At 46.2% G+C, this 25,231-nt stretch overlaps 1 protein-coding gene across 2 annotated transcripts in view; it reads right to left on the bottom strand.

Annotated features, from left to right (window-relative positions):
- col12a1b (collagen, type XII, alpha 1b) overlaps positions 1–25,231 on the bottom strand; it is a 181,546-nt gene that overhangs the window by 104,682 nt on the left and 51,633 nt on the right. For both annotated transcript variants that reach the window (XM_072362915.1, XM_072362916.1), the window contains 11 exons: positions 23,732–23,881; positions 22,205–22,324; positions 20,959–21,123; positions 20,739–20,885; positions 18,016–18,158; positions 13,758–13,887; positions 12,423–12,568; positions 10,473–10,602; positions 6,999–7,135; positions 4,278–4,407; positions 2,184–2,323 (listed from right to left, as the gene is read on the bottom strand). In XM_072362915.1, coding sequence (XP_072219016.1) covers positions 2,184–2,323; positions 4,278–4,407; positions 6,999–7,135; positions 10,473–10,602; positions 12,423–12,568; positions 13,758–13,887; positions 18,016–18,158; positions 20,739–20,885; positions 20,959–21,123; positions 22,205–22,324; positions 23,732–23,881 — 1,538 coding nt within the window. The remainder of the gene's footprint in view (positions 1–2,183; positions 2,324–4,277; positions 4,408–6,998; positions 7,136–10,472; positions 10,603–12,422; positions 12,569–13,757; positions 13,888–18,015; positions 18,159–20,738; positions 20,886–20,958; positions 21,124–22,204; positions 22,325–23,731; positions 23,882–25,231) is intronic.

Here is a 25,231-nt window from a genome sequence, read left to right as displayed (position 1 = left end):
TTATTATTAATCATCATATGTTCCTGTTTTTGTCTCTTGTACCTTCAGTTAATCTGTAACTTACCTAAAACTAGTCTCTCTTGCAAATGAGACCCTGGGTCTCAGTGAGATTTTACCTGTTTAAATAAAGGTTAATAAAAATAAATAAAATAGTGTTGAATTGTTGTGAAATTCGTGATAAAAAGGGACTACGTCTTGGAAAGTTAGAGTGCAGGAGGTCTAAATATGTGACATTGTGGCTTTTAAAAAGTCAGAGTAGAGCAGGGATGTCAAAGTCTGGTCCTGGAGGGCCGCTGTCCTGCAGGTTTTAGATGTTTCCCTGCTTCACCTGAATCAGATCAATGCATCATTAGCAGGTTTCTGCAGAACTTAACAATCTTTAAAGAGATCCATTTAATCTGAATCAGGTGTGTTGAAGCAGGGAAGCATCTAAAACCTGCAGGACAGCTGCCCTCCAGGACCGGAGTTTGACATATGTGGTGTAGAAGATTCAGAAACAGGAGAGACACCGGCTATTAAGATTATTCCTGTTAAGATCCTCATATATATATATATATATATATATATATATATATATATATATATATATATATATATATATATATAATCTGTTAAGATCCTTTTACATGCAAATATGAATCATGGCTGTAAGGGTTCAGTGATGGATTCAGACCTAAAAACACATTAAGGCAACAACAAAGTCACCTTAAGAATATATCAAAGTGTTAATAGATCTGATGTCTCAGCAGGACCTGGAAGAACCGGTCCATGCATCCATCTTTAGGAGGTTTGATTATTGTAAAAGCATCTTTAAAAAGTCAGTCAGACACCTGCAGCTCATCCAGAACTCAGCTGCTGGAGTCCTACTGAGACCAAAGAAGTGGAGCACATCAGTCCAGCTGTGAGGTCTTTCCACCGGCTGCCGGTCCATCAGAGGATAGACTTTAAGGTTCTGATGCCGGTCCATCAGAGGATAGACTTTAAGGTTCTGATGCTGGTCCATCAGAGGATAGACTTTAAGGTTCTGATGCCGGTCCATCAGAGGATAGACTTTAAAGTTCTGATGCCGGTCCATAAAGCTCTGAATGGTCCAAAATGCATCAGTGACCTCCTGACCCACTATGAACCTCCCAGACCCCTCAGGTCATCTGGATCCGGTTCTTTATCAGTTCCCAGAGTCAGAACCAGACCTGGAGAAGCTGCATTCAGCTTCTATGCTCCACATGTCTGGAACAAACTCCCAGAAAGCCTCAGATCAGCTGAAACTCTCAGGATTTAAGTCCAGGTTGAAGAAACATCTATTTTCAGCTGCATTTGAATAAGCTTGAGTTTCAAAACGGAATCAGATTTTAACTCCTGATTTTATCTATTGTTCCTATTTCTTTCTTTTGTTTAAATTTTAAATCCTGCTTTTTATTTCTTCTGTTTTAATGTCTCTGTAAAGCACTTTGAATCACCTTCTCTGATGCTGTGAGAAACACTGAAGTCACAGTGAAGTCCTTAACAACCTCAGTTCAAACTCATCACACTTTCAGATTCCCACCCTGAGATCTAAGGCTGATTTCTTTATTTTCATCCATCTTTTTCCCTAAATCTGGTTTCAGTAACTGCAGGTGTGCTCGGATGCTCTCATGCTGGAGCTCAGAGCTGTAAAGCTGCTTCTAAGCTCAGGTTCCGACGTAATGAAAGGGAAGGAAACATCGGTTTGATACGGCCGAAACAACAGAAACCAGATGTTTACCATTACTGCAGACAGCCGAATGTGTCCAAGCGAAGCTCTTTTAAAGCACTCGCTGTCGGTGGATCATTATCCAGCTGCAGATGTATTTTAATTTAGAAATAAAAACGTAAGGTTGGACAAAACAAATCCAGAAAAACTTGTGGATACGAGTCAGGCTGCCAGATGTTTCGGTGTCAGGTGCCAGATGACGCCATGTTTTTGAGTCTTTCGAGGAAGCCCGACAGATTTCCCTGTTCTAAATGTCACTTCCAGAGCGTATTTATCTTTGCACACGGAGCTGAAATCATGCTAATGTTTGCATCGTGTGTTTGGCAGAAAAACGGCACCTTGAGCAAAGAGTGGAGCCTGGAAACCTGCACCCTGCTGGTCGTTATCTTGGTTTAGTTTCTGAAAAGCAGCATCTGAACACAGGAAATAGCAGCTCGTGCTCACGCTAACTTACAAACTGGTAGTTGTTCTCCCCTTTTTTGGTCCAGCCGATGCGGTAGAGGGCCACGTCTGAGGCCCCGTGCTCCCAGGTGGCTCTGAAGGAGGTCTGGGTCACCTCAGAGAACTGCAGGTTCTTGGGAGCAGGAACCACATCTGTTCAGACAGACAGAAACAAACGTTCAGGAGGAAGTCTGAACTCTGAGCCCTGAAAGATCGCTGCGTTGCGCTTCTTCTCGGGTTCCCTGCGTCTGTTCTTGAGCTCCTTTTCTCTGTGAGCAGCTTTGAGCTTCAGGATGCATTTTCCTAAAAACTGTCTCGTGATTTTGCTCTGCTTCGTGGGAATGTTTGCAGCCTCCCTGGGTTTGCTTCGCTCTCTGCTCAGTTGGCAGGCCGACCATCTTTGGGAAACATTTCTAAAGATCTGCAGGGCTGAATTAACCCCTTCAACAGAAGTTATCTACCAAAATGAACGTGCAGAAAGAAGAGGAAAACATTTCTAAAGATCTGCAGGGCTGAATTAACCCCTTCAACAGAAGTTATCTACCAAAATGAACGTGTAGAAAGAAGAGGAAACCATTTCTAAAGATCTACAGGGCTGAATTAACCCCTTCAACAGAAGTTATCTACCAAAATGAAGGTGCAGAAAGAAGAGGAAACCATTTCTAAAGATCTACAGGGCTGAATTAACCCCTTCAACAGAAGTTATCTACCAAAATGAACGTGCAGAAAGAAGAGGAAAACATTTCTAAAGATCTACAGGGCTGAATTAACCCCTTCAACAGAAGTTATCTACCAAAATGAAGGTGCAGAAAGAAGAGGAAACCATTTCTAAAGATCTACAGGGCTGAATTAACCCCTTCAACAGAAGTTATCTCCCAAAATGAACGTGCAGAAAGAAGAGGAAAACATTTCTAAAGATCTACAGGGCTGAATTAACCCCTTCAACAGAAGTTATCTACCAAAATGAACGTGCAGAAAGAAGAGGAAAACATTTCTAAAGATCTGCAGGGCTGAATTAACCCCTTCAACAGAAGTTATCTACCAAAATGAACGTGCAGAAAGAAGAGGAAACCATTCCTAAAGATCTACAGGGCTGAATTAACCCCTTCAACAGAAGTTATCTACCAAAATGAACGTGCAGAAAGAAGAGGAAACCATTTCTAAAGATCTACAGGGCTGAATTAACCCCTTCAACAGAAGTTATCTACCAAAATGAAGGTGCAGAAAGAAGAGGAAACCATTTCTAAAGATCTACAGGGCTGAATTAACCCCTTCAACAGAAGTTATCTACCAAAATGAACGTGCAGAAAGAAGAGGAAACCATTTCTAAAGATCTGCAGGGCTGAATTAACCCCTTCAACAGAAGTTATCTACCAAAATGAACGTGCAGAAAGAAGAGGAAAACATTTCTAAAGATCTGCAGGGCTGAATTAACCCCTTCAACAGAAGTTATCTACCAAAATGAACGAGCAGAAAGAAGAGGAAACCATTTCTAAAGATCTGCAGGGCTGAATTAACCCCTTCAACAGAAGTTATCTACCAAAATGAAGGTGCAGAAAGAAGAGGAAAACATTTCTAAAGATCTGCAGGGCTGAATTAACCCCTTCAACAGAAGTTATCTACCAAAATGAAGGTGCAGAAAGAAGAGGGAAACATTTCTAAAGATCTACAGGGCTGAATTAACCCCTTCAACAGAAGTTATCTACCAAAATGAAGGTGCAGAAAGAAGAGGAAACCATTTCTAAAGATCTGCAGGGCTGAATTAACCCCTTCAACAGAAGTTATCTACCAAAATGAAGGTGCAGAAAGAAGAGGAAAACATTTCTAAAGATCTACAGGGCTGAATTAACCCCTTCAACAGAAGTTATCTACCAAAATGAAGGTGCAGAAAGAAGAGGAAACCATTTCTAAAGATCTACAGGGCTGAATTAACCCCTTCAACAGAAGTTATCTCCCAAAATGAACGTGCAGAAAGAAGAGGAAACCATTTCTAAAGATCTGCAGGGCTGAATTAACCCCTTCAACAGAAGTTATCTCCCAAAATGAAGGTGCAGAAAGAAGACGGCCAGAGTCTGACCATCTTTGGCAGTGAAGACTCGATGCTGACCTGTGATGGCAGTTCCGAGCATTGGGCTGGCGGGACCCTCGTCATATATCGGGGTGACGGCCACATCATACTCGGTCTGGGAAATGAGGCTGGACAGCACCAAGGTCGTGATCTCACCGTTAACTTCAACCTGCCGGTGGAAAACACACAGTTTGCTTCAGGTGAACACATAACAATCCAGTTCAGGAGGTTAAAAACCCAGAAACAGTTTGATAAAATCTAGCTTCATGTTGCTGGAAGTGATTAGTGAGTTAACACCAAACATGTTGTGTTCTGTCGGCCGATGACTCTGTTCCTGGACCTCCCTGCCCTTTTATGAGAATGCACTAAATGCCAAAGGCAGGTAGAGAACACCTCCCTGCCCTTGCATGTGCACAGATAGCCAGAGGCTGGGAAAACATGCTTTGATGTGCACGCATGGAAAGTCCAGGGCAGGGAGAGCCAGCCTCCCTGTTATTTACTGCAAACCCAGGACAGGAAAACAGCAGCAAAAACACGACTCCATGCTTTGGAGTGACTCAAAAGCTCCTGTTCAATAATTAGAATGAAGAATCTGTCCATAAAGTGTTCAAAAAGTCATTAAATGTGGCCTTTTGCTACCAAGAAGCCACCTCAGCAGTTATTATCTAGTTTGGGAACACCTTCCTGGTTGGATTTGAGTTTTTTTTCCACATAGAGATAAAATATTAACCAATTATTTCAAACAAATTAGATAAAAGATGCGTTTGTAGGCTCAGATAAAGCCAGATGAAGATAAATCAGGGTAAAGCTTTGATGTGTAAATGCAGAGGAATGTCTTTAATCATGTTGGGTAAGCTGCAGTAGGAAAAAATGGGAGTTATAAATCCAATGTGTGTACTTCTAAAGAGACAAGAGGCCTGTAGCAGTAATCCTTAAGAGAAGGTGAGATGGTGTGTGTCATCCATCAGAAACCGTCTGTACATTCGGCTGCAGACTGTTTGTCTCTGCTCACATCCAAGTGAGGCGTTATGAGCGCAGAAAGGAGCTGGGGTGACGTCCTAAGCCAGCGTTCCTCTGTCAGAGGAATGCTTTTCTCATATTAAGCCTCCAACAGAGAGGAGCTGCTGTAACTCAGCTGCCTGAAACTGAGGAAGCTCTCAGACGGTCTTTAAAGATGGTAAAAACAACTGTAAGTCAGCTCTGAACAGCCCCAGAAACGCCAGCGTTTGGAAGAACTAAAACCATCCGATAGAAGTGGAAGATCCCAGACTCTGACAGTTAAATGTTGCAAGCAATGATACGGAGCCAGACCAGCTCAAATAAAAGGTCTACATTCACTCTGTCGCGCCCCTCTGTGTCCCTACGCCCCCCCCCAAGACCTGGTGATTAATAATGCTTCATTATATTCAGCCTAAAAGAACACGCCCCCCCTCTGTTCATTGAGCTCCTCTGGCTGCCCTTAGCATCAGATCCAAGTCCCTGATGTTAGCTACAAAGAGCTTAATGGAACGGCTCCATCTACTTGAATGCTCTTGCAAAGGCTTCTGTCCCAACTGGGTCCCTCCGTTGGTCCCAGGATTGTCGTCTAGCAGCTCCTACACCACGCCTAAGACAATCCAAACTCTGTTCATGTGGCGTCCCACGATGGTGGAATGACCTACCGAGCGCTACCAGAACAGGGGCGTCCCTGTCTATCTTCAAGAAGCTCCTGAAAACCCAGCTCTTCAGAGAGCATCTCCTATCCCAGCACTTACCTTGTACTTCCCTACCCCCTCTATCTCTGCACTTTATCTTTCTGCACTTCCTTCTATGCCTGCACCCTATCTCTACTCTGTCCCCTCTGACAGAGTCGGACTCCTGGGTTCCTTCTATGTAGCTTATTGTTAGCTTTTTATAAAGCTGTTATATCTTCATTTGTAAGTTGCTTTGGATAAAAGCGTCTGCTAAATACATAAATATAAACTCTATGCTTGACCGAATAGTTCATAACACATTTTTCTGCAGTTATTTCAGTTTTACTCTGACTTTAAGGTCAATATTGAGAATCCTGGCACCCAAAAGAAAATCCTCGGTGCAAGTAGGACCCGAAAATTAGCCAAAATTCTACAAGAAAAGGTCACAATTTGTCTAAAAATGGATTTGTCAACTAACATTTCATAATGATGTGGTTGATGATGCGCGTTTGTGACAACATCTGCCCTTAAATTAACCAAATAACTGCTAAAACGTGAATAATAAAGTCTTTCTGCACTTCCTTCTCTGCCTGCACCCTATCTCTACTCTGTCCCCTCTGACAGAGTCGGACTCCTGGGTTCCTTCTATGTAGCTTATTGTTAGCTTTTTGTATAGCTTATTGTTAGCTTATTGTTAGCTTATTGTTAGCTTATTGTTAGCTTTTTATAAAGCTGTTATATCTTCATTTGTAAGTCGCTTTGGATAAAATCATCTGCTAAATATAGAAACAGAAACATAACATGTGCTGCAGCAACACATTTAAATGTTCTTTTGCTTTTAAATATGTTTAAAAGTCATGTTCCAGTTTGACCTTCTTCTGCAGGTGAGAAAACAAGCATCCTGTGAACACTTCACTTTTCCGTTGGCATTCGTTCTGCTCACTTACTGCAGGCTGCCATGTTTGTGCAGAATCCCAATCCAACATTTAATTTCAGTGTTCCTGCATGCATTTCTTCTATAAAGCAACATGAATAATGACACAATCCTTTTCCAGGCAGTGGAATCCAGATAAATCAGCAGCTTTACCTCTTTCAGGTCTCCATCCTCTGGCTTGTAGGTGATTATGTATTTGCGGACTGGTCCAGGGGCAGCATCCCAGTTGAGCCTCATGGTGCTGTGAGTAACATCCGTGATCCTCAGGGCTCCAGCGGGAGGCAAAGGCACTGAAGGAGAACAGGAAGAGGGCATCCTTTAAGACTTAAGAACCTCTCTGATCCCAGCATCACAACTGACACATTTGTTTAAACACTGGAGGAAGCGGAGCAACCTGATTGGGCCAAATTGTGGAGAATGATTTAAAACAAAAAGCAGTTTGTTTCAGAGCTGCTGCTGCTGCGGTTCTGCATCTGTTTTCTATCTGCAAGCTTTCTATCCAGCGTGCAAACTCCAGGACGCGGGATATGTGATCCAGCCCCAATAAAACAACTGCTGACACGGTTCAACTGAGCCCCTTACCTTTTTTAAAACCATTTCTAAGAAAAAAGGATTAAAAAGAAGGACAGCGGTATCTGCAGACATAAAGACACTTGGAAACATCTCCAAAGCAGAGCTTCTGTGAATAGAAAGTGAGGCTTACTCCCATGAATTGACATAAATATAAACTGGATCGAAGTATGTGACTGAAAAAAGGTTCTAAATATAAAAATAGCCGCTGCAGCGGGTGAAAATCAAACAAATCCATGTTGAGTTTCTACTTCTGGAGGCCAAAAACAACAGTCCAAACCAGCTCCATCAGTCTTTTTTTTGGATAATTCCATCTAACTGGCTCATGTTTGCATTATGAATTCCACTTATCATTAGATTGTCACCAGCTGGAGATAAAGTCAGCGTTTTAATTGCTAAAAACTGCAGAATCTTTCTTATGACAACCAGGAAAATCAAACAATTCAAATATCTAAACATTGCATGACTCTGCATATTAATTTAATGTTGTAATCTGCTGGAATTTGACCCAAATAAAGGAAAATACACGTATATTCTGCTCTAAGTAACCTGGGTGTGATGGGGGTGGTTCTGGGTTTCTTTCTTTTCCTGCATTAAGGTAAAAAGAATTATGATGAGCAGCGAGGGAAGAACTTGTGAATGGAGGAGAAAATGTGTGGATTTGCCAGTGACTAAGTCATCAATTATCGACATGATAAACAAATGGAATAATCAAACCAGCAATCGACTGCTGCCTAATGTAAAGCCTGGTCCTGTGGCTAGTAGCTGACGGCCTGGTCCTGGGGCTAGTAGCTGACGGCCTGGTCCTGGGGCTGGCTGCTGACGGCCTGGTCCTGGGGCTAGTAGCTGACGGCCTGGTCCTGGGGCTAGTAGCTGACGGCCTGGTCCTGGGGCTAGTAGCTGACGGCCCGGTCCTGTGGCTAGTAGCTGAAGGCCTGGTCCTGGGGCTGGTAGCTGACGGCCTGGTCCTGAGGCTAGTAGCTGAAGGCCTGGTCCTGGGGCTAGTAGCTGACGGCCTGGTCCTGGGGCTAGTAGCTGACGGCCTGGTCCTGGGGCTAGTAGCTGACGGCCTGGTCCTGGGGCTAGTAGCTGACGGCCTGGTCCTGGGGCTAGTAGCTGACGGCCTGGTCCTGGGGCTAGTAGCTGACGGCCTGGTCCTGGGGCTAGTAGCTGACTGCCTGGTCCTGGGGCTAGTAGCTGACTGCCTGGTCCTGGGGCTAGTAGCTGGCGGCCTGGTCCTTTGGCTAGTAGCTGACGGCCTGGTTCTGGGGCTAGTAGCTGATGGCCTGGTCCTGTGGCTAGTAGCTGACGGCCTGGTCCTGGGGCTAGTAGCTGAAGGCCTGGTCCTGGGGCTGGCCGCTGACAGCCTGGTCCTGGGGCTAGTAGCTGACAGCCTGGTCCTGGGGCTAGTAGCTGACGGCCTGGTCCTGGGGCTAGTAGCTGAAGGCCTGGTCCTGGGGCTAGTAGCTGACGGCCTGGTCCTGGGGCTAGTAGCTGAAGGCCTGGTCCTGGGGCTAGTAGCTGGCGGCCTGGTCCTGGGGCTGGCTGCTGACGGCCTGGTCCTGGGGCTAGTAGCTGACGGCCTGGTCCTGGGGCTGGCTGCTGACGGCCTGGTCCTGGGGCTAGTAGCTGACGGCCTGGTCCTGGGGCTAGTAGCTGAAGGCCTGGTCCTGGGGCTAGTAGCTGACGGCCTGGTCCTGGGGCTAGTAGCTGACGGCCTGGTCCTGGGGCTAGTAGCTGAAGGCCTGGTCCTGGGGCTAGTAGCTGGCGGCCTGGTCCTGGGGCTGGCTGCTGACGGCCTGGTCCTGGGGCTAGTAGCTGACGGCCTGGTCCTGGGGCTGGCTGCTGACGGCCTGGTCCTGGGGCTAGTAGCTGACGGCCTGGTCCTGGGGCTAGTAGCTGAAGGCCTGGTCCTGGGGCTAGTAGCTGACGGCCTGGTCCTGGGGCTAGTAGCTGACGGCCTGGTCCTGGGGCTAGTAGCTGACGGCCTGGTCCTGGGGCTAGTAGCTGATGGCCTGGTCCTGGGGCTAGTAGCTGACGGCCTGGTCCTGGGGCTAGTAGCTGACGGCCTGGTCCTGGGGCTGGCTGCTGACGGCCTGGTCCTGGGGCTAGTAGCTGACGGCCTGGTCCTGTGGCTAGTAGCTGACGGCCTGGTCCTGGGGATGGCTCCTGGCGGCCTGGTCCTGTGGCTAGTAGCTGACGGCCTGGTCCTGGGGCTAGTAGCTGAAGGCCTGGTCCTGGGGCTAGTAGCTGACGGCCTGGTCCTGGGGCTAGTAGCTGACGGCCTGGTCCTGGGGCTGGCTGCTGACGGCCTGGTCCTGGGGCTAGTAGCTGACGGCCTGGTCCTGTGGCTAGTAGCTGACGGCCTGGTCCTGGGGATGGCTCCTGGCGGCCTGGTCCTGTGGCTAGTAGCTGACGGCCTGGTCCTGGGGCTAGTAGCTGAAGGCCTGGTCCTGGGGCTAGTAGCTGACGGCCTGGTCCTGGGGCTAGTAGCTGACGGCCTGGTCCTGGGGCTGGCTGCTGACGGCCTGGTCCTGGGGATGGCTCCTGGCGGCCTGGTCCTGTGGCTAGTAGCTGACGGCCTGGTCCTGGGGATGGCTCCTGGCGGCCTGGTCCTGTGGCTAGTAGCTGACGGCCTGGTCTTGGGGCTCGACTTCATTTTGGACCTGGCTGATGCTCAATCTCATCATCTCCTTCAGAGTCACTGTCAGACTCTGAATTTCCAGAAATGTGATCCTCAAATTCTGAAACCTGAATCCTCTCCCTCTTCTCTCTCTTCCAAAATCAATTGCTGGGCCCTCTGTACCTTTTGGCCATCTTGATCGGTTGTTATAAGAAACCACACTCTCGCAAGACAGAGGGTCAAAAGTGCGCGAAAACGAGGGCAGACAATAGGATAATAATAGTGGTGTACGATGTGTGGCCATTAAAATGTATTCTGATACATGTTCATCACAGAAACTGAGCCAAGCCCAGTGAGTCTAATTCTTCTTTTAACAACCCAAACACCACATTAAAACGCTTTCAACAGTAAAGATCCAGTTCAGCATTACGCACAGGTGACTCCATTCCCCTCCAGAGCGTTACTGGCAGCTTCGCCGTACAGCGCGAAGATCTTGATGGCGTACTCTGTGTTGGGTATCAGCTGCAGCAGCTGGGTGTTGATCACGTCTCCTGAAAGACGCACCTGCAGAGGAATAGAGGAGGAGAAGGAGATAAGCCAAACAAATGCATTGTACCGTGTTTTTTTTAAGTGATTTTGTCTAAATATCCGATGGGCTGATATCCTGCTGACCCCCAGGGAGGAACACCCAGGGTGGTTTCATGTAAAAACACTGGAATAACTGAACATGTGCACAAAATGCTGCAGATGTCATCACCATTAACATTGATGCAATTTATTACCTCGAGGATATTACATAGCCAGAAGTATACATGTGCTTTTGGTCATCTGGGGATGTTTTCCCCCAGTTTGGATCGCTTCCATTTTTTGCAATTTTGTGACAATCCTCCCATAGAAAAAGCCAGATCCATAAAGATTTTGGCGAGGAACCAACAGCTTCGAAATGCTCTCAAACTGCCACACCCTCAGTTTAGAAGCTCATTAATGTTTGCATCCAGGCTCCAAAGTGTTCTCTTGCAACTACAGCAAATCAGAATGAATTTCAAATAGAAAACACAGCGATTCTTCCACTTTATTTCATGATGAACTCAAGATATTTTAAATTCCTTATCATCATCTTGGTCTAATGGCTGTTAAACGTCTGAACAGAGCTCGTCTTCTTTCAAATCGTTGGGGGAAAAACAGACAAAGTCATTTAATTGGTAACATCTTGTGGCACAAAGATAGCCCCATGACCACATTTCGCATTAAAATCTTAAATGTTGCGTGAAAGGTTACCGAATTCCACTTCGTTTTAAAACACAAAGTCATGATTAACACCACAGCACATGTATTTCCAGCCCAGACCACCTCACTGTACATTAAATCATCCTTTCAATTTTCCGCCACTGCGTAATTACACATGTAGGTTTAACGCCACACAGGCATGTAGCATCTGTTCAGTTTATATCATCCCGATGACTTCAGGCCATGAGCTAATCCTTCCCATTACTCTACTCTATCGCTCGGCTTTTTCTCGGCTGCTGAAGGCCACGTCCTCCTTTACGAAGCGCTCATCCTTTCACCATCTGGAGGCAGCGACGGTCCTTATAAAATAAATCTGTGAGCACGCAAATCGAGATGTGCGTGAAATTTCTGGGTCTACTATACATGGAAGAGCTCCATTCTGAACACAGTTCACACACTCGTATCGTGAGGACTCGCCCACAGTCTGACGATTCTGCAGATTTAGGTTTGCCTCCTTCTATTAGAAGGAATTAATCCAATTTAGGGTTGCAGGGGGGGGTGGAGCCTATCCCAGAGGTCATCGGGACACCCTGCACAGGTCGCCAGTCCATCACAGGGCCACACAGCGACAAAAGAGACACACAACCATCCAAACTCACTCCTAGGGACAATTTAGAGCCACCGGTTAAGCTAACAGCGTGTTTTTGGATGGTGGGAGGAAGCCGGAGCATGCAAACTCCACACAGAAAGGAACTGGAGCCCAGATTTTTCACAAGAAACACCAAAGCATGTGTTGAAAAGAAGCCCTCTGCGTGATGCTTCAGAGGTCTGCATCAGAAGGAAGGAACAATCATGCAAGAGTGAGCCAATGCTAATGCTAGCTAGCTAACAGTGGCCTACTTTCATCAGACAACCTTTAGTATGGGTGTGTATCATTTCTGCAGGGCCACGTTTGTGAAAAACTGCTAAATCTGAGGCTGTACAGTCTGAAACTGGCAGATCATCAGCTTCCAAAAAGGAAGCAGCTGGGAGAGCTTTCAAGTCAAAGAAATGTCAAATCTAATAGGAATAAGTTACTATTGTCTTTTCAAACTTAAACTATTTCTGTGTCACCAAAACAAACTGTCACGTTGCATCTGAAGCTCGTCTCACTTTACCTCTTGCTCCAGCTGAGGCTCAGAAGCATTGATGGATCTGTAGCGCAGCAAGTAGCCCGTGGCGCCGAACACGGCGTCCCATCGCACCCTCATGCTGTTCATGGTCTCATCGTAAACGTTCATGTTCTTCACTGCTGGCAGCGGCACTGAAAGGAGAAACCGAACAGAACGGGGACCAATAAGTTCTGTGCCCTTTTAATCATGGAAATGCAACTCTTTGGTATCATCAGAAGTGTTTGAGAAAAACTCTTTGCATGAAATGTCTGACTGGGAAACATAATATTTGGAGCAGGTTTTGGCACAACCGGGGATAGTGATACAAACAGGCTGCAACATCAGGATCATATTTAAGAAAATCACAGGATGTCCCCAAGAAATCATGTGTGAATGAAGGACTGAATCATCCTAAAACCTAAAAGCTTTGACCAAAAAAACGAATTTACTAAAAACCTTTGAGGTTAAACCCTTTTGTAAGACGTGTTAAAGGGTCAAAGGGTATTTTTTTTACAGATCGTGTCCACAAAGCATCTTTTCTGCTGATAAAATCTGACTTCTTGGACATGCAGATAGTATTTGTGTGCAAAATAATCCGAAAAATCAGACAAAACAGAGGATTTTTGAGCGATAAATCACCCGTTTTTTAAATCCAAACCCATGACAGTTGTGTGCAATTTGAGGCACCATTAAGTGTGGGATTTTTGGCCTTTTCACAGTTGCAAAGCCACATCCCTCATCCTTTACAGTCTGACTGCAGACCGAGCTTCAAGAAAGACATTATGACCTAATGGAGTGTAAGTTTAAAATGACTGTAAATAACGCCACAGCGACCTAACAGCTGTGGGCAGTCATCGAAGTGGACGATAATAGCTTTACAACAGCAGCTGACAGCTCATTGGGGAACAAATAAAGTGAACATTAAAGGGACAAATAAGCAAATAAAACCACTTAGAGCTGTGCACTTAACACATTGTGAAATGATATCAGTTTGTTTAAGGTAAATGCAAAGACCGCAGCCCTGATAAATAACATTTTAACTCTGCTTTTACGGCCCGGAGCGATTCCAACTTTGCCCACGAAAGGCAAACATCAGCTCGCAGCATTGCATCATGGGACATTGTAAACGGTCGTCAACCTCAGATGTTGCACATAAAGTGATGTTGGGCTGGTGATGAAGGCGAGTAACGCATGTGAAACGGGATAATTAGCAGATAAATAAAGTTGTGTGTCTAACAAACCACACAGAAAGACGGATTTAATGTGTCCCACAACAGTTTGATCCCAAAAAAACCCCAGTGTCCTGAGAAAAACTGAGTGCTGAAGGCAGCAAACACTTACAGGTCGTCTCGGTGCCCTTCAGAGGCTCGCTGCTGACCTCCTCAACCACAGCGTAAACGTTGACCAGGTACTCGGTCAGGGGGGTCAGCTGTTCCAGCACCACAGTGGTCACCGTCCCATCGACCACCCGCTGAAAGGAGAAAGGACCGGTTATCACTCATTTATCCGGAAGTATTCCTGACAAGATCAGACACCTGAGTGAGCTGAAGCTGCAGAGCCTTCAGGGACCTGAAGCTGCAGAGCCTTCAGGGACCTGAAGCTGCAGAGCCTTCAGGGACCTGAAGCTGCAGAGCCTTCAGGTGCTTAAGACCTGAAGCTGCAGAGCCTTCAGGGACCTGAAGCTGCAGAGCCTTCAGGTGTTTAAGACCTGAAGCTGCAGAGCCTTCAGGGACCTGAAGCTGCAGAGCCTTCAGGTGCTTAAGACCTGAAGCTGCAGAGCCTTCAGAGACCTGAAGCTGCAGAGCCTTCAGGGACCTGAAGCTGCAGAGCCTTCAGGGACCTGAAGCTGCAGAGCCTTCAGGGACCTGAAGCTGCAGAGCCTTCAGGGACCTGAAGCTGCAGAGCCTTCAGGGACCTGAAGCTGCAGAGCCTTCAGGTGCTTAAGACCTGAAGCTGCAGAGCCTTCAGATGCTTAAGACCTGAAGCTGCAGAGCCTTCAGGGACCTGAAGCTGCAGAGCCTTCAGGGACCTGAAGCTGCAGAGCCTTCAGATGCTTAAGACCTGAAGCTGCAGAGCCTTCAGATGCTTAAGACCTGAAGCTGCAGAGCCTTCAGATGCTTAAGACCTGAAGCTGCAGAGCCTTCAGATGCTTAAGACCTGAAGCTGCAGAGCCTTCAGGGACCTGAAGCTGCAGAGCCTTCAGGGACCTGAAGCTGCAGAGCCTTCAGGGACCTGAAGCTGCAGAGCCTTCAGGGACCTGAAGCTGCAGAGCCTTCAGGGACCTGAAGCTGCAGAGCCTTCAGATGCTTAAGACCTGAAGCTGCAGAGCCTTCAGGGACCTGAAGCTGCAGAGCCTTCAGGGACCTGAAGCTGCAGAGCCTTCAGGGACCTGAAGCTGCAGAGCCTTCAGGGACCTGAAGCTGCAGAGCCTTCAGGGACCTGAAGCTGCAGAGCCTTCAGGTGCTTAAGACGCTGGGCGTTAAGAAGAAGGCTCTGTTAGATTTTAGCATGGGGAGCTATACTGAGCCACATGTCAAGGCCTGAGTTAGAAGGAAAAAGCCAGAGTTCAAACAGTATCAGAGACCATTAAAAAGCAAGAAATGCCTTAAACTTATATGAGCAGACCAATAAAGAACATTTAATATTGATATCATAAGTGTTGTGCTGTTTAATGTGGTGACTGCTGCAATACGGTCACTAAAAATCACCAAATCAAATGCTGATTAGACAGTTTTGGTACCAAAAATACTGGAATTTCAGTAGTTTCAATAGTTTTCAATAGTAGTTTTCCATCTGAAGAGACAACAGATTAAAGGAAAGATGTTCACAGAAGGCTCTGGTTTAAAAAGACGAGATCGGGGGGGCTTGAATGTTCTCCACAGATTGGCACCGACCAATCCTGGCGACTTCCTGGGTGCAAAGTTGTGGGTGAAACTCGATGGTGTTGCTCCGTTCCGACTCTGAAAGCCCTCGTGTCTCATTAAAGAAGTTAAACCTAAACGGTTTCTCTCAGTGTAACACATTAAAAACACCAAACGGGTCAACAGCCTGCATTAAACGGCTTGTTTTCACAGCTAAACTCATTATAAAGTGTGATGCTGCTCCATGCTGCAGGCATCTATTCACAGAGCCACAATCAGGCAACAGCTCCAAAGGCCATTAGCAGCTTTTTCATGGCTAAAACCTAAAAAATACACACTTTGCAGGACGACAGATGAGTTTTAAGGTGATCAGGAACTGATTTAGCTTGAATATCTGCTTCGGTTGGAGCTTGAAACCGATGCTCTGTTCCCACTGGGACCGTTCCAGCCCACACATTTCCACCAATAGATGATTATGGTCTGTTAAGCTGAAACTATTAATGAGCTGGTGGGAAAGTGCCGGTGCGGGGCGTCCAACTTGGCTGATAACCCACGACACATTCCTGTACGGCTGCTGGAAAATCAAGCTGCAGCTTCGTCGGATGGTGCATTAACGGACATAATGTCTGTAACCCATCAAGTTCAAACTGTTTCCAATGCAAAAGAAAGAAATCCAGTTTCATAAATCTGGCGGAACAGCTTCCTTTCATCTTAGCTGATTCAGATCCTTCAAAGATGGGCGATGCATTGATCCATATGTCAACTGACAATCCCACAAATAAAGAAAGCAGCTCGAATTTCCATTTTCTGAAGAAAGAGCAACTGGAGCAGATCATTTCGCTGATTCGGGATGAAATGGAGGCTCAGCTGTGATCTGCACCATGAAGCAGGATCCGATGTTTCTGTGACGCATCTTCAGGGTCAACTTTGGGGTTTTTTAGCATCACAAAGCTGATTGCAGCGTAGTGGCAGCAAACCTCAGCTGCTTTGGAACCGGGGAAGTCTGAAGCTCATGTAAGAGCAACCGATAAATCTCAAGAACACTGTTGTGTGGACAAAACTGAGCCGAACCGTCTGCAAACCTCTGGATTTCACTGACAAACATCCCCATGAGCCCAGACTGGTCCCTCTGAAGGTCCTTCTGATGCTAAAAGGTTTGGAACTTGTGTTTTCTGCAGTAAAATCCCAGCTAAACATAAGAAAGATCAGACCATCCCTGACCCAACATGACCCCCAGCTCCTGCTGCAGGCCATGGTCTCCTAACTGGTCTCCTAACTGGTTTCCTAACTGGTCTCCTAACTGGTTTCCTAACTAGTCTCCTAACAGGTCTCCTAACTGGTCTCCTAACTGGTCTCCTAACTAGTCTCCTAACTGGTTTCCTAACTGGTCTCCTAACTGGTTTCCTAACTGGTCTCCTAACTGTTCTCCTAACTGGTCTCCTAACTGGTCTCCTAACTGGTTTCCTAACTGGTTTCCTAACTGGTCTCCTAACTGGTTTCCTAACTGGTCTCCTAACTGGTTTCCTAACTGGTCTCCTAACTGGTCTCCTAACTGGTTTCCTAACTGGTCTCCTAACTGGTTTCCTAACTGGTCTCCTAACTGGTCTCCTAACTGGTTTCCTAACTGGTTTCCTAACTGGTCTCCTAACTGGTTTCCTAACTGGTTTCCTAATTGGTCTCCTAACTGGTTTCCTAACTGGTCTCCTAACTGGTCTCCTAACTGGTTTCCTAACTGGTCTCCTAACTGTTCTCCTAACTGGTCTCCTAACTGGTCTCCTAACTGGTTTCCTAACTGGTTTCCTAACTGGTCTCCTAACTGGTTTCCTAACTGGTCTCCTAACTGGTTTCCTAACTGGTCTCCTAACTGGTCTCCTAACTGGTTTCCTAACTGGTCTCCTAACTGGTTTCCTAACTGGTCTCCTAACTGGTCTCCTAACTGGTTTCCTAACTGGTTTCCTAACTGGTCTCCTAACTGGTTTCCTAACTGGTTTCCTAATTGGTCTCCTAACTGGTTTCCTAACTGGTCTCCTAACTGGTTTCCTAACTGGTCTCCTAACTGGTTTCCTAACTGGTTTCCTAACTGGTCTCCTAACTGGTCTCCTAACTGGTCTCCAGCCTGTGAAACCTCTGCAGATGGTCCAGAACGCGGCGGTGCGTCTGGTCTTGGATCAGCCTAAAAGAACACGCCCCCCCTCTGTTCATTGAGCTCCTCTGGCTGCCCTTAGCATCAGATCCAAGTCCCTGATGTTAGCTACAAAGAGCTTAATGGAACGGCTCCCATCTACTTGAATGCTCTTGCAAAGGCTTCTGTCCCAACTGGGTCCCTCCATTGGTCCCAGGATTGTCGTCTAGCAGCTCCTACACCACGCCTAAGACAATCCAAACTCTGTTCATGTGTCGTCCCACGATGGTGGAATGACCTACCGAGCGCTACCAGAACAGGGGCGTCCCTGTCTATCTTCAAGAAGCTCCTGAAAACCCAGCTCTTCAGAGAGCATCTCCTATCCCAGCACTTACCTTGTACTTCCCTCCCCCCTCTATCTCTGCACTTTATCTTTCTGCACTTCCTTCTATGCCTGCACCCTATCTCTACTCTGTCCCCTCTGACAGAGTCGGACTCCTGGGTTCCTTCTATGGAGCTTATTGTTGCTACATCCAACGCACTGCACCTTTGGCCACTTGTGCTCAGATTGTGTGATGCAGCAAAGATTTTAGGGGGTAGTTAGTCTTAGTCTTACCTCCATGGTGGGTCCTCCAGCCACCATCATGTAGGTGACGCGATACTGGTCCACATCACCATCGGGAGCCGTCCAGGTGGCCCGGAAGGAGTAGTGCGTCACCTCTGATGTCACCAGGTTGGTGGGCTCCTTCAGCCCGGTGTCTGACACAGAAAAATATGACAAATGCAGTTTGTTCGGTATCTGTGAGCGCTTTCATGTTGCTAAAACTGATTTACAGACAGCTGGCATCAGATGCTCGGATCTGTGCTGCAGCGTCCTTTGATGGCCTGAAATAACGCAAGTTGTCATGAGAATTAAGTTCTAAATTTGTACAAATTCGGGCTCGGCTTCTTCTTCTTCCCATTTAGGAGTGGAACTGATTTAAGAGTAAAAGAAAACTGGGCGAACTCTTTGCTTTCCACCATCATTAGTTTCATCACTCAGTGCAACAGCAGCTGCACCAGCAAAGCATCATTTTACTGATATTTCTTTTTTTGAACTTGGACGACAAGTTTATGTCGTGCTTTTTGAGCAGAACAACTTTCACCCTCGAGGACCTTTAAAAGCAGCTCAAAGCCGGCAGTAAAAATCTAAAAATTTATGGTTGTCAGTCTTTAAAACTGTGGTTTTGTAAATTCCAGCAAAGCAAAACTTTCTGAAGCTGCAAAGTTTCCATCTGACTTTCACTACCAGTAATTACTAAAAGGTGTAACTTTGACTCGGAGCTATTTAAAGTTTTAAGCCTGATCAGCAGCAGCCAAACTCCACCAGAGATCCTCTTTTAAATATCAGGGGCAAACGCCTGGACCATTGCATTAAGTTTGGTTATTTTAGAGCAGAAAATGGCACTTTGCTCCCAGGCTGCAGGTTTCCTTGTGGTTCCCAGAGTTTCTAAAAGCAGAATGGGAGGCAGAGCCTTCAGTTATCAGGCCCCTAAAAGCAGAATGGGAGGCAGAGCCTTCAGTTATCAGGCCCCTAAAAGCAGAATGGGAGGCAGAGCCTTCAGTTATCAGGCCCCTAAAAGCAGAATGGGAGGCAGAGCCTTCAGTTATCAGGCCCCTAAAAGCAGAATGGGAGGCAGAGCCTTCAGTTATCAGGCCCCTAAAAGCAGAATGGGAGGCAGAGCCTTCAGTTATCAGGCCCCTAAAAGCAGAATGGGAGGCAGAGCCTTCAGTTATCAGGCCCCTAAAAGCAAAATGGGAGGCAGAGCCTTCAGTTATCAGGCCCCTAAAAGCAGAATGGGAGGCAGAGCCTTCAGTTATCAGGCCCCTAAAAGCAGAATGGGAGGCAGAGCCTTCAGTTATCAGGCCCCTAAAAGCAGAATGGGAGGCAGAGCCTTCAGTTATCAGGCCCCTAAAAGCAGAATGGGAGGCAGAGCCTTCAGTTATCAGGCCCCTAAAAGCAGAATGGGAGGCAGAGCCTTCAGTTATCAGGCCCCTAAAAGCAGAATGGGAGGCAGAGCCTTCAGTTATCAGGCCCCTAAAAGCAGAATGGGAGGCAGAGCCTTCAGTTATCAGGCCCCTAAAAGCAGAATGGGAGGCAGAGCCTTCAGTTATCAGGCCCCTAAAAGCAGAATGGGAGGCAGAGCCTTCAGTTATCAGGCCCCTCTCTGTGGAACCAGCTGCCAGTTTGGCTTCAGGAAGCAGACACCCTCTCTACCTTTAAGATCACGCTGAAACTTTCCTTTCTGATAAAGCTTATAGTTAGGGATGGGTCAGGAAGCCTGAAACATCCCATAGTTCTGCTGCTATAGGCCCAGCCTGCTGGGGGAGCTCCCATGATGCACCTTTCCTCACTTTGGTCTCTTTTTCCTCCTGTTTAATTTCTCAAATGATTTTATGTCCATGTGACATTATTGTGGTTATTAACTTGTGTTTCCCTGTTCCAGCAGGTATCCTTTGAATGGTGTTATGGTGTTTTTCCCCCCTCTTTTCCCTCTTTTCTGTCTTCTCAAACCCCAGCTGGTCGAGGCGGATGGACACCCTTCCTGGTTCTGGTTCTGCCAGAGGTTCCTTCCTGAGTCTGGTTCTGCCAGAGGTTCCTTCCTGGTTCTGGTTCTGCCAGAGGTTTCTTCCCGAGTCTGGTTCGGCCAGAGGTTTCTTCCTGAGTCTGGTTCTGCCAGAGGTTTCTTCCTGGTTCTGGTTCTGCCAGAGGTTTCTTCCTGGTTCTGGTTCTGCCAGAGGTTTCTTCCTGGTTCTGGTTCTGCCAGAGGTTTCTTCCTGTTAAAGGGAGTCGTTCCTTTCCACAGTCCCTCAGGCTCAGGACGGGAGATTGGACTGAAGACAAGTTTCGGTCCAATCTGTTGGTTTCCTTAGCTAGGATATTATTTTTGAATTGGCTCCATATGAATTAATTGGATTATGATTACAATGAATTGAATTCCAATTGGCTTGAATTGGACTTTATTACTTAAGTGCCTTGAGATGACAATTGTTGTAATCTGGCGCTTTATAAATAAAGTTGAATTGAATTGAATTGAATTGAATTGAATTGAATTGAATTGAATTGAATTGAATTGGATTGAATTGAATTGAATTCAACTGAATTGAATTGAATTGAATTGAATTGAATTGAATTGAATTGAATTGAATTGAATTGAATTGAATTGAATTGAATTGAAAATGGTAAGTCTGGTTCATAGAATCAATAAGTATAGTTTACTTTTTATTATAAGTACTTATTTAGCAGAATCTGGCCTGAGTTCTGGTTTGATGCCTGGTGATGATGCTACAGTTTCCTACCTGGGCCTTTGACGCTGTTGCACAGATTCACAGTGAGATCGTCCACGATGTCGAGCAGGAACCGGAAATCTTCCACGTTGTACATGTGAATCTCGTCGGGGTCCGAGGCGATGGACCTCAGCTCGTTCTCGTCAGCGTTCTTCACACCTGGGGCGAAACACCGGATCAGAACACGTGTCCAAACAGCTGCGTTAGCGCCCAAAAGGACTCGCTCACTCACCGACGGCGTACAGCTCGATGTCACTGTCTCTCAGCTTCTGTGAGTTGAAGATGATCTCATCCTGAGACTTTCCGTCAGTGATCAGGACGCCGATTTTACGGGAGTCGGCACGCATCCCCACATTGGCCTTGAAGTTGTTCTGGAGGATGTAGTTCAGGGCCATTCCTGAGGAGAGTAAAGCTCATTATAATGAGAGAATATCACTGTAATTCACTGTTGAACTCCACTGGCTGCCCTTAGCCGCCTGCATCAGATCCAAGTCCCTGATGTTAGCTACAAAGTGCTAAACCATCCGATAGAAGTGGAAGATCCCAGACTCTGACAGTTAAATGTTGCATGCAATGATACGGAGCCAGACGAGCTCAAATAAAAGGTCTACATTCACTCTGTCGCGCCCGTCTGTGTCCCTACCCCCCCCCCAGACCTGATGAGGCCACCACCTTTAGGCTCATAATGCTTCAGCCTAAAAGAACACGTCCCCCCTCTGTTCATTGAGCTCCTCTGGCTGCCCTTAGCATCAGATTCAAGTCCCTGATGTTAGCTACAAAGAGCTTAATGGAACGGCTCCATCTACTTGAAGGCTCTTGCAAAGGCTTCTGTCCCAACTGGGTCCCTCCGTTGGTCCCAGGATTGTCGTCTAGCAGCTCCTACACCACGCCTAAGACAATCCAAACTCTGTTCATGTGTCGTCCCACGATGGTGGAATGACCTACCGAGCGCTACCAGAACAGGGGCGTCCCTGTCTATCTTCAAGAAGCTCCTGAAAACCCAGCTCTTCAGAGAGCATCTCCTATCCCAGCACTTACCTTGTACTTCCCTCCCCCCTCTATCTCTGCACTTTATCTTTCTGCACTTCCTTCTATGCCTGCACCCTATCTCTACTCTGTCCCCTCTGACAGAGTCGGACTCCTGGGTTCCTTCTATGGAGCTTATTGTTAGCTTATTGTTAGCTTATTGTTAGCTTTTTATAAAGCTGTTATATCTTCATTTGTAAGTCGCTTTGGATAAAAGCGTCTGATAAATACAGAAACAGAAACAGAAACATAGAATCTGATGTGATAGCATTTCAAAAGCTAATCTCAAAGTTTACAGAGTTGGTTTGATTTTACTCGGAAACATTGTTCATTTTCTCCTCTCCAAACAGGATGTTCTGACAGGCAAACAGAAGGAAATGCAGGAAAAGCTTCTTGTTATCTGTCTCGTTTCATGCATTTATGACCAGGCTAACAGGTCAGCGTGACATCACCTGTCATGGTGTTTCCTCCTTTATACGGCAGGCTGGCGATCGCATTCAGCAGAGACTCTTTGGTGGAGTGAGCGTTGAGGTGCCATTCGGTCTTTGGGTCTCCACTGTACTGAGCCAGACCTGCAGAAAACATGCCATGGATTCACCAACTCAATCAGCTTTACAGTCAAATGATGCCAGCAACAAACACAGAAGCCTGTGACAAAGGCAGAAGATGCACAAGCTTTGAGATTTTAAACTGGGTCTGGATAGTGTAGTGGTATGATTGCCACCTTTCGTGTGGGAGATCTGGGTTCGACTGGCTGTGCTTTAAGGGAATGATCTTCCCTGCAGATGGAAAATAAAATGCAACTAGAAAAAAAAGCTATTCTTGCGAAACAGCAGTGAGAATGCTTTTTAAGTTGAATTGATTAGTTGAACATGCTCAAAAAGCTGAATCTAGTGAAAATTTAGCAGAAATCAAGTGAATAATAGTTAAAATGGCTTCAGTGTAATATACAGCAGGGAGTGGAAGTGATGTCATCAGTGATGTCATCAGTGACAGGAATGTTTGTAATCAACTGCTGCTTAACAGCTCTCTCCCTGTATAACCTGCAGAAATTGCTTTTTTGGATACTATGACCTCCTGTGAGAAAACTGGAAGAGCGAGGAAAATAATTTGAAGACCGTAAGAAGCAGAAGGCTTGGAGGAACGCGGCAATGTAGTTTTTATTTCAATGGAGTGAAAGAAATTTAAACGGCAGCGAGTTGAACACAGTTGAACCTGTCTCTGGCGTCAGACCAAATTTCCATTGGAGTTAGTGAGAGAAATTGAAAGGTTTCTCTGGCTTCAAGGCTCATAGCTGAAATTCTGTAAATGTGAGCTCTTTAGTAGTTACATCAGCTGAAAGAGGACAAGTGTTCCTACATTTTAAGGTATAATTTGTTTGTCTGAGTTAAACAGCATGAAAGTTAGAGGAATTTGTTTGAAAATCAGAAAAAGTTAAAATGATCAGTGTACCACTCTAATCTTCTCATTCATAAAAATCAAGAAGGAGCAAAAATTTTCATGTTTTTTAAACTGTCATATTTCAAAATTGGCTTAATATTTTAAAAAGCTGAATCATTTGGTAATAGCTTAATGTCTTGTGAACATTTTACAGTTTGAATGGTGTCTCCAGCTGAATGTATGTTGAACTAGTTAGGTTGGAAAGAGGAGGAAGTTTTTAAAGAGTTGAAAGAAATTGCCATTCATTTGAATGACGGGAAAATTTGAATTAAAAGTTAAATAGTTTAAAAAGTGTAAAAGATATCAACACCAAAAGTCATAGCATAAATCTCTTGAAGGAGCTGAACGTTTTGATACCAAAATTGTTGAAATCGGTGAAAGATTGCAGGAGTAGTTAAGTGCCAAAAAAGAGAAACAGGAAAACAATAGTGAGAATGCCTTAAAGCATTCTCACAATAATAAAGATAAACAGGAAAACAATAGTGGGAATGCCTTAATGCATTCTCACAACTAGATGCTGAGAGAGGTGGAAACATTACCAATCTGCACTCTGTCCGGCCCGATATCGAACACCGTAACCATGCGAGCGATGAAGTTGCGGATGGTTTTGAAGTTGATGCGGCCGATACTCCAGGAGCCGTCGACCAGCAGCACGATGTCGGCCTTCGCACTGGTCCTGCACTGATTGTCTGCAGAGAGACAGGCGATGGGGGCAGGAAGTCAGAGAGACGCCGGGAACGCAACGGACACCCGCCACGAGTGTCTGTGCAGGTTTAAATTCACTGTTTTGTGTGTTAAAAAGTGAGAGGAAGCATCAGGAAGACAGAGAATGAGAAGCCACAGAGATGTTTACACAGCACAGAGTTTTACAAAGTATGATGCAACACAAGTAATTCACACTGGTAACACATTGCATGACAGCTGCCGTCTTCAGGGTTTTTCCTCCATCTCAGCGAGTCGTTTGGCTTTTATATGCATCCCTGTGGTCTTGTCGGCTGACCCCTCCTCCAGCAGCCAGTGTCTGAAACAGAGGCATCCACAAAGGTACCGAACATTCCTGCTCCAGGCATCTGAAGGACTGAAAACGCCCACAGGCGCCTGTGTGTGCAACCGCAAACAGGTTAGGAGACAGTTGATGTTTTAAGCTCTAGTTTAGCACACTCAGCTGCAGTTAAAGCACCACTGATAAACAACATGCTCATGTGTCCGTCCAGCGTTCATTAATCACAACAAAGGCAACTTTAAGGGGCATCCAATGTGCTGCAGATGCCTTCTGGATCCAGTGAGCAGGAGCAAATAAATACCCAGCTCTGTCTGCCCGAGGCACATAAATCACTGCTTTCCTGCAGAAACCTGCTGCAACTCTGAGCTGCTGTTGTTGTTTTTGTGTTCAAGCCAGCAGCTGCCAAAGCTTCAGGCCGTGAAAGGGAATCGTTTTTCACTCCAACATCAAAAACGCGCCATTTAAGAAAGCCTGACAGAGAAGAAGTGGAGCAGATGCAGAGTCAACATGCGGTAGATTTACATCATTCCGCCATCAGATGTTCTGAGATAATGCAACGCTGTCAAAACTTAAAGTCCCTGTGATTTTTTATTAGTTTATGACATATCTTGTGCTTTAGGTCACATGTACCTCAGTATCTGTACCAACAATAACACATTATTCATTTTTTACTGAAAACAACTTTCAGTCCCAGAAAACAACTGAAACATGTCGACCAATCCTGCGCTCGGGGGCGGAGACTAACTAACTAACTGGGAGGAACCTCGGGGGGGGAACCTCAGTAGCAGGAACCTCAGAGGGAGGAACCTCAGGGTCAGGAACCTCAGGGGGAGGAACCTCAGAGGGAGGAACCTCAGGGGGAGGAAACTTAGAGGAAGGAACCTCAGGGGGAGGAACCTCGGTGGGAGGAACCTCAGAGGGAGGAACCTCAGTGGCAGGAACTGCAGAGGAAGGAACCTCAGGGGCAGGAACCTCAGGGGGAGGAACCTCAGTGGCAGGAACCTCAGAAGGAGGAACCTCAGTGGCAGGAACCTCA

Source organism: Leuresthes tenuis, unplaced genomic scaffold, assembly GCF_036924035.1.
Source record: "Leuresthes tenuis unplaced genomic scaffold, fLeuTen1.0.hap1 SCAF_13, whole genome shotgun sequence".
Lineage (NCBI taxonomy): Eukaryota > Metazoa > Chordata > Actinopteri > Atheriniformes > Atherinopsidae > Leuresthes > Leuresthes tenuis.
This window is presented reverse-complemented; position numbering and strand designations above follow the sequence as displayed.